This window comes from Callorhinus ursinus, unplaced genomic scaffold, assembly GCF_003265705.2.
Source record: "Callorhinus ursinus isolate GAN/ISIS: 27379988/994484 unplaced genomic scaffold, GSC_fseal_2.0 scaffold38, whole genome shotgun sequence".
In the NCBI taxonomy this organism is placed as follows: domain Eukaryota; kingdom Metazoa; phylum Chordata; class Mammalia; order Carnivora; family Otariidae; genus Callorhinus; species Callorhinus ursinus.
In genome coordinates, this window is record NW_027397100.1 from 13,573,869 (window position 1) to 13,583,053 (window position 9,185).

A 9,185-nucleotide genomic window follows, 5' to 3' on the forward strand; every position below is an offset into this window, starting at 1 on the left:
AATTGAATTTGCACAGACTCTAGACCCAGCAGTTCCATCCTAGCTCTATACTCTAGATAGATACCCCACATATGCAACTGGGCATTATATGTACAGGGATGCTCGTTTTGTAACTATTAATATTTTTTTATAGAAATAACCTGCAGCACACAGTTGGTGGTCCACCCTTGTCCCCTAGGCATTCTCCATTCCTGTGCAAGTCAGAGGGTCTTCCATTGCCAGCACCTGCAGCTCTTTGCCTGAGGGCTTTTTCTGGTCCCCAGAGTCTGCTCAGCCAGTGCTTAAAGCAAATCCAAAGTGCCCCTTCCCTAACAGCACACAACTAATGACAACTCGAGTTGACGGATAAATCTTCCAGCCCCTCATCGCTCAGTTGGGATGAGTATGCAGTGTGTTTTGCACTATCTCCTAGGAATCCCCCGTGGGACTGAGCCCACCTGCCCACCGCAATAACCTGTCGGTAATGCACCTCTTATTGGTTTCTCTCCCTTAGCTGTCTCACGTCTCCACTTCCCTGCCAATGCTTACTGGAATCACCTTCCAACCTTCCAAATAAACTGCTCAGGGTCTGCTTCTGGTGGGAATCAATACTAAGACACAACCGAAAGGCCTTTCAACAGGAAGTAGATAAATAACTAGTGGTATACAATGGAACACATATAGTAGTTAAAATGTATCCAGATCTACATGCACCAACACGGATAAATGCTGAAAATACAGCCTTGTGTGACATAAACAGCACGCAGAATAATAATAGTATAACGTTCACCCATGTAACTTATAGTCCTAGCCTCATGCAGCCTGGGGGGTCCATGTCACACAATTCCGTAAGATAAAAACATACGACTGCTGAAGAGGGTGCATTCTTGGAAAGCATGGGTTCTTTTGATTAAAATAAAGAGAGAAAGAGATGTGGCTTGAGACTTCCTCCCCCACTTCTTCCTGTCTTGATCTAGCCATGAAGGCTGGAGCTATAGCAGCTACTTGGTGTCCATAGGGAAAAGGTCAGGACCGTCACGGAGACACAACTCTGACTGAGTTGAACCACTGCACCAGCCCTCCAGGCTCTTTGTTACATGAGGAAAGTTAATACAAATCTTTTAAAGCTGCTATTAGTTGGGTTTCCTACTGCTTGTAGTTAAACACATTTCTAATGGGTGTCTATCCTACTAAAACAGATCCTGTTAACTGAAGTGCCCTTTTTTTGGTTGGGGTGGGAGTGGGTGTTTAAGTTTAGGGTCAGCGTCTAGAATAGCGCTGCATTGCTCTGATGGGTGCCGCACGACGGAAGGGTCAGAGACCACACGTGCCCTCCTCGGTGGTGGTGCAGCCAGAAGCAACTTTAGAAAGCAGAGAAATATCTAATGAAATAGAATAGAAATATCTAAAATATGTGCTACAGCATGTGTGATGTAACCTCCTCTGACTCCCCACAAAAAACGTCAGTCCAGTCTGCGTTGCTCCCTCCTGCTCTGTGCTAGTGGATTCCATTTAGGGGATCCGACGAGGTGCTGAGTTCTGCACCTGGGTTACTGCCACAGAGGGAAGCAGAGGATCGGGGCAGAGTTGACATTGGAGTTATCAAGTCATCACATGGTTGTTGAAGGAGGCAGGAGGGCATAGGTAGATGCAACATGGGCCCTGGAGCCCAGCAAGCTCTGCCACTAACTGATCCTACAGTCGGGAGCGAGTTCCCTCGCCTCTCTGAGCTTCAGTTTCCCCACCTGCAAAATGGACCCAATAGTAGTATGTACTTTAAAGGATTGTGATATGGACTCAAGGAGATAATACAGCCTGGCACATGGTAAGTGCTCAGTGATGCGGAGCTGGATAAAGGGGAGGAAGGACGGAAGGAAGGGAGGGAGGAAGGAAGGAAATTAGTTCTGTGTTTATTAGATTGCGTGGGGCCACTCACCGCTCTTTTCCCTTTGACAGTCCATGGCCCTTGTAATTTTGATTCTGCAAGGAGAAAAGAAAAGCGATGTAACTGGTTCTGCATATCCACCCTGCCTTCCCAGCTCAATTTACTGCAGATATTAAAATGCTCAAACCATCAGACACAACACTGCCCAGATCCTTAGGCGTGAAGGACCAGCCTGGCCAAGTTCACATTGGTCAACATGTGCCCAGCAGCTTGGTCCTTGGAATAAACCACCAAGTATTCAAGGTATCAAATCGCCCCACTTCATAAGATTATTCCACAGGCATGACCAGTAGAGTGAATACCTAGTTTTCAGTGCTCCAAAGGTCCAACCCTGAACCCCAGTTTTGAGGGCTGAGCTCAGCCAGCTCTGTGAGAAGGAACTGAAACTTGAATGTTTGATTAGATCCATGGTCCAGAAGGGGAATGGTTCAAACACTCAGAGTGGAGTTAATTTCTTCACCCAAAATGGACCTTTCAAATCCTCAATGGGGGTTGGGGGGTGGGTATTATTTTGCTTCTACCACGTCTAAAACAGTTTGGTCTTTAGTCCTGGTAAGACTGATCCCTAATGGCAGGTATGAAAAAAGAAATCAAAATTGGTCTTGTGCAGGATGACCACTGCAACTTGGACAGACTTGTCATCTGCATTAGTTTTCTATTACTGCATAACAAATTACCACAAACTTGGCGGCTTAAAATAGTACAAATTTATGTCTTGCAGTTTCTGTGAGCCAGGATCCTGGGCATGGCTTAGCTGGATCTTCTGGCCAGGTCTCACAAGGCTACAACCAAGGTGATGGCCTGGGTTATGATTCTCATGCATGGGCTTGGGGTCCTTTTCCAAGATCATCCAGATTGTTGGCAGAGTTCAGTTGCTCAGGGTTGCAGGACTGAGGTCCCTGTTTACTTACTAGCTCTTGACCGGTGACTGCTCTCAGCAACTAGAGGTCCCCTGCAGTTCCTTTCAACATGGCCCCCTAGACAGTTCACAACATGGATGTTTGCTTTCCTCCAGGCCAACAGGAGCTCATCCCTCTGACTTCCAACCCTCCCCACTCCAGGTCAGCCACAATAGAGTCCTATATGATGCATGGTAGATAATCATGGTAGTAACTATCCCATCAAATTCACAGGCTCTACCCAGACTCAAGGGGAGGGAATTATGCAAGGTGTGTACACAAGCGGTGGGAATCTTGGGGGCCTTCTAGAATTCTGCCTACCACACCATCCTATCCCTCAAAGAGCCAGTAGAAGGGATAGAGGATACTACTTTATGAAACTGACAGAAATTAGCCCCCTACAAAAGCACGTGAACTTTTTTTAAATTTAATTTTATTATGTTATGTTAATCACCATACATTACATCATTAGTTTTTGATGTAGTGTTCCATGATTCATTGTTTGCGTATAATACCCAGTGCTCCATTCAATACGTGCCCTCTTTAACACCCATCACCAGGCTAACCCATCCCCCCACCACCCTCCCCTCTAGAACCCTCAGTAAGCACATGAACTCTTATCCCAGTGGTACATTCAAGTCCCTCCAACTACCCCAGCACTAGTAAGGTGTCCTTTTCTTTTTTGATTATATCTTTTATACTCTTTCATGTTTTCAGTTCTATTTTCCTTATGTTTATCCAGTCTTTGGTTGAAAAACTTTTCCCTGGGGCACCTGGGTGGCTCAGTTAGTTAAGTGTCTACCTTCAGCTCAGGTCATGATCCCAGGGTCTTGGGATCAAGTCCTGCATCGGGCTCCTTGCTCAGCAGGGAGCCTGTTTCTCCCTCTACCTGCTGCTCCCCTTGCATGTGCTCTCTCTCTGACAAAAAAATAAATAAAATCTTTAAAAAATAAAAAAGAATAAGAAAACTTTTCCTGTCCTCACTGAATTGCATTGGTTCTTCTGTTAAAATTCAGTTGACTGTGTATATGTAGGTCTATCTCTAGACTCTGTTTTATTTATTTATTTGTCTACCCTTATGTTGCTACCACACTTTTTTTTTAAGATTTTATTTATTTATTTGACAGAGAGAGACACAGTGAGAGAGGGAACACAAGCAGGGGGAGTGGGAGAGGGAGAAGCAGGTTTCCCACAGAGCAGGGAGCCCAATGCGGGGCTTGATCCCAGGACCCTGGGATCAGGACCTGAGCCGAAGGCAGATGCTCAACGACTGAGCCACCCGGGTGCCCCAGCTACCACACTATTTTAATTATAAAAGCTTTCTAGTAAATCTCGAAATCAGGTACTATAAGTCCCCTAACCTTATTTTTTTCAAGACTGTCTTTGCAATTTGGGGTCATTTGCACTTCAATATAAAGTTTAGAATCAGCTTGCTGGTTTCTACCAAAAATGTGTGTTGGGATTTTATTGGGATTGTACTAAATCTATAGATTTTGTGAAGTGACATCATCAAGTATTGAGTCTTCCAATCCATGAATATGGTCTATCTCTCCATTAATTTAAGTCTTCTTTAATTTCTTTCCACAATATTTTCCAGAAGTCTGGGACGTTTTAAATTAAATTTACTCATAGGTATTTGATTTTGTGATGCTATTTTAAATAATATTTTTAAAATTTCATTTTCCAATTATTTGATGATAGAATATTGTGGTAGACAGAATAATGCTCCCCCAAAAGATGTCCATGTCTTAATATCCCAGAACCTGTAAATACGTTACATAACAAGGGAAAATTAAGGTTGCAGATATAATCAACTGACTTTATAAAATAGATTACCCTGGATTATCTGAGTGGGTGCAATGGAATCACTCGTTTTTTTGTTGTGAGAGGGAACTAAAGAAATGGGGGTGCCAATTCATAAGAAGTAGAGCACGGGATAAGAAGCAGGCTATTGGGGGGTGCTGGATTCTAGAGTAATTCATTTCCCTTCTTTGGGTAGCATTTTTTTCCATTTTAAAGTGGGGGAGTTGGCCCGTGCACTCTTAAAGGACGGGGACTTGTCGGATTCACCTCTGTGTCCTTATTGGTCAGCACTGGGCTCAGTTTAAAGAAGGCACTGACTAGCGTTTTAGGATGAATGTATTAGGAATGGTTGGATTGGGTAGGCAAGCGAGAGGCGGGCTGAGCGTAACCTCTAAGAGCTTTTCCAAGTCAGGAAATCAAAAATTCTGAGGTTCCCCCAGGGTCACAGAAATCGCTGAGTACAGTTTAGAATCCCAGATTTTCGTAACTTTCCCGCCAGCGAGACGGGTGGTGGACTCGCGCAGCATCTCCAGCGGCGCGCGTCCAACCGGGGCTTGAAGTTGTTTTCTCTGTATTCATCATTTTCCTCCCACTCTATCCGGAATCACTCCACGGGGACCCCCAAGTCGGAATGCCTCTGTGGCCTCCCACCCCTCTCTAAGGACGATGAAAGCATTTGGATCCCGTGGCACTCCTACCTTCGGGCGCGACATGATATGATTCCCCAGGGCCGGACCCAAACCGCCACCGCGCCGCGCGCTAGCCTCCGCGTCCCGTTGCCGAGGCGACGGAGGGCGCCCGGATTCGCCACTCTGATTGGATGAGCCAAGGGCCCTCCTCTCCGCGCGGTTCGCAGGCTAGTGTCCAATCCCAGCCTCTGAAAGCTTTGGCTCGCCGCGGCAGCCCAGACCCCCTTACTCGCTCCACCTTTGTCTCCCAGCCCCTCGCTTCCGCGACCCTGGGGCGCACCCGGCCAGAGACTGGCTGCCCTCGGAGGGCACTGCTGCCCAGCGCCTCTTCCAGCTGCGTTTCGCTGGACCTACGAGCGCTCAGACTGAAAAGCTCAGCTTTTGGTAAATGTAATGGTACTAAGTTTCCTTACTCGGTCCCTCACTAAGTCGCCTTATCATGTGGTTAGTTGGTAACGCGGCCGGTCATTCTGCTTCTTCTCGGCCACTCTCTAATTCTTAGGCACCAACTTGATGCCAGGATTCACCTCAACTCCTGTAGTAGCCTCCTGACCAGTCTGCCAGTGCCCACTCTTGCCCTAGCCATTCCAGTTCATTCTTGGAACTGCAGTCGAAGAGCACCAATTTGTGAAGAACACAAATCCAATCCGGCCTTTCCACTACATGTAACCTGAAGTAGCAATTTATTCGTCATTGCACCCTGTATTGGCTCTCTGCCTTTCCCTGCCTCCCTTCTCCACTGCCCTGGGATCTATGCCAACCATAGCTTATTAGAAACTGTTAAAAAAAATTGTTTGTTTCATAGCAACAAAATATAAGTTATGTAGGAATATAATAAAATATATGCAAGACATTTTATTAAGCAACAAATTCTTATTAAGCCTCTACTTTATGGCATGCCTCATTCTTGACTCTATGAGGATACAGCAATGAACAAAAACAAGTATCTGCCCTTGCGGAGTTATTCTCATAGGAAAAATTAGAAAACATTGAAGGATATTAAAGAAGGCCTGAATAAATGGAGGGATATACCATGTTCATGGACAAGAAGACTCACTATCAAAAAGATGTGTATTTTTTCAAATCCAACAAGGACTTTTGAGAGACCCTCTCAACCCAAGAGAGGCAAATATCAATGGAATAATATGGGGATCCTAGAAATAGATACAGGTGTGTGTGTGTGTGTGTGTGTGTGTGTTTTAACTTTATGTACAATAGAAATGGCATCATAAATCAGTAAATGGCATTGAGAAACTGACTTTACATAGGAGTGAAAAATAGATGCTTAATTCAAGCAGGTTAAAGAATAAATATGACAAATATTTCAGGCTATTAGAAAAAATATTTAAATATATATCTAATATTTTATGATGTGAGGGTGGGGAAGGCTTTCTATCTTTCTTTTTTAAGATTTTATTTATTTGACAGAGAGAGAGAGAGAGAGAGCACAAGCAGGCGGAGCGGCAGACGGAGGGAAATGGAGAAGCAGGCTCTCCACTGAGCAGAGAGATGGATGCAGGGCTTTATCCCGGGACCCTGGGATCATGATCTGAGCTGAAGACAGATGCTTAACTGACTGAGCCACCCAGGCACCCCAAGGACTTAATAAAGCACAACTCATAGAGGAAAAAATTAATCTGTGGTTCTCTCAAAATCTGAACTGCCATACAATGAAAGACATTGTAGGTTCAATTAAAAGACAAGCTACATAAATAAATAATTAAAATGTTTAAAAAGGGGCTGGGGTGCCTGGGTGGCTCAGTCGGTTAAGTGACTGACTCTTGGGGTCATGGGATTGAGCCCAGAGTCAGCTCTGCTCTTGGTGGAGTCTGCTTGAGATTCTCTCTCTCTCTCATTCCCCCTCTGCCCCTCCCCCCACCTCACGATCTCACCTGTGCCTTGCTCTCTCTATCTCTCTCAAATAAATAAGTCACCTGGGAGGTTCAGTCAGTGAAGCTTCTGACTTCAGCTCAGGTTGTGATCTCGGGGTCCTGGGATAGAGCCCCAGGTCAGGCTCCCCACTTGGCAGGGAGTCTGCTTGTCCCTCTACCTCTTTCCCCCACTCATGCTCTCTCTCTCTCTAAAATAAATAAATATATAAGATCATTAAAAGACAAGCTACAGGGCGCCTGGGTGGCTCAGTTGGTTAAGCAACTGCCTTTGGCTCAGGTCATGATCCAGGAGTCCCTGGATCGAGTCCCGCATCGGGCTCCCTGCTCGGCGGAGAGTCTGCTTCTCCCTCTGACCCTCCCCACTCTCATGTGCTCTCTCTCTGTCTCAAATAAATAAATAAATAAAAATCTTTTAAAAAAAGATTTAAAAGACAAGCTACAGACTAGGAGGCAATATGTGCAATGTATATAACAAAGGACTAGTACTCAAAGAACTAAACTCTTAAGAAAAAGACTACCCCACCTCACAAAGAAAAGAAAAATGGACAAAGGATATGAATAAAGAACTTTCAGCAAAAGAAACTCAAAGAGCCAATAAGCACATCAAGATATGTAAATCAAAATAATTATAAAATATTATTTTATACACATCACCTAGACAAAAATAAAAACACGTTCAAAGTCAAGTGTTTTTGAGGATGTGGGGAAACTGAGTCTTTATATGCTGTCGGTAGACTCACACTTTAGGAGGCAATTTGCAATATCTCATAAAGTTGAAAATGCACACAACTTACAACCTGATTCCACTACTGGGCATATATCCTATAGGCACAGCCCAGGGACTATCACTTCGGAGCTAATGTGCAAGGTGACATTCCTCCCTAAAGAAATTCTCATCCTCGTTCATAGGTCATATGTACAAGGATTTTCATTGCAACATTCCTTATAATTATAGGAAATACTAGAAACAATCTAAATGTCCACTCATAATGAGATGGATTAATAAAATGGGATATATTCTAAAAAAATACTATATAGTGATAAAAATTAATGGTCCAGATCTATATCAACATAAAAATACCCCCAAACCTACTGTTGAATGAATAAAAGAGAGTTGGAGGGCACCTGGGTGGCTCAGTTGGTTAAGCGTCTGCCTTCGGCTCAGGTCATGATCTCAGGGTCCTGGGGTCGAGCCCCACATCAGGCTCCCTATTCAGTGGGGAGTCTGCTTCTCCCTCTCACTCTCTCCCCTGCTCCTGCTCTCTCTCTCACTCATGTTCTCTCTCTCAAATAAAATAAATAAAACCTTTAAAAAATAAAAGAGTTGTAGAATGATAAATATTTTTAAAGATTAAAATTTGTATAATTATAAACGTACGAAAGTATACTCTAGATACTTATGGGTATATTGGTATTAAAAGTTTAAAAATAGAGACTAGCGGGGCGCCTGGGTGGCTCAGTCAGCTAACTATCTGGCTTTGGCTCAGGTCATGATCCCAGGGTCCTGGGATGGAGCCCACCCCACCCCACCCCCGCTCAGCGGGGGGCCAGCTTCTCCCTCTGCCCTTCCTCCCCACTTGTGTTCTCTCTCTCACTCTCTCTCAAATTAATGAATTAATTAATTAATTAATATTTTAAAAAAATACAGACTAGAAAGATGAACACCAAATTCACAATGGTTTCCTCTACGGAGCGTGAAGGAAGAAGAGAGAGGAGAGGAAACTTCAACTACTTTAAGTTTATTTGGAATGTTTTGTTTTACTGAAACAACACAGTTGAAGCCAATAAGCCAAAGTATTCTTATCTGGATTTATTTATTATTTCTTTTTTTTTTTTTTTTTTGCCCTAATAAGAAAAAACTATCAGTACTACAGGGCACCTGAGTGGCTCAGTCGGTTAAGCGTCTGCCTTCTGCTCAGGTCATGATCCTATTAGGGTCCTGGGATCAAGTCCCCCATCAGACTCCCTGCTCAGTGGG

The 9,185-nt window shown here is 44.2% G+C and overlaps 1 protein-coding gene across 3 annotated transcripts in view; it reads right to left on the reverse strand.

Annotated features, from left to right (window-relative positions):
• TTLL9 (tubulin tyrosine ligase like 9) overlaps positions 1–5,402 on the reverse strand; it is a 37,205-nt gene extending 31,803 nt beyond the window's left edge. For all 3 annotated transcript variants that reach the window (XM_073880594.1, XM_073880593.1, XM_025876622.2), the window contains exons 1-2: positions 5,325–5,402; positions 1,916–1,959 (exon numbers count right to left, since the gene is read on the reverse strand). In XM_073880594.1, the coding sequence (XP_073736695.1) occupies positions 1,916–1,959; positions 5,325–5,339 (59 nt within the window). In that variant the 5' untranslated portion in view covers positions 5,340–5,402. The remainder of the gene's footprint in view (positions 1–1,915; positions 1,960–5,324) is intronic.
• Positions 5,403–9,185: the final 3,783 nt, after the last annotated feature.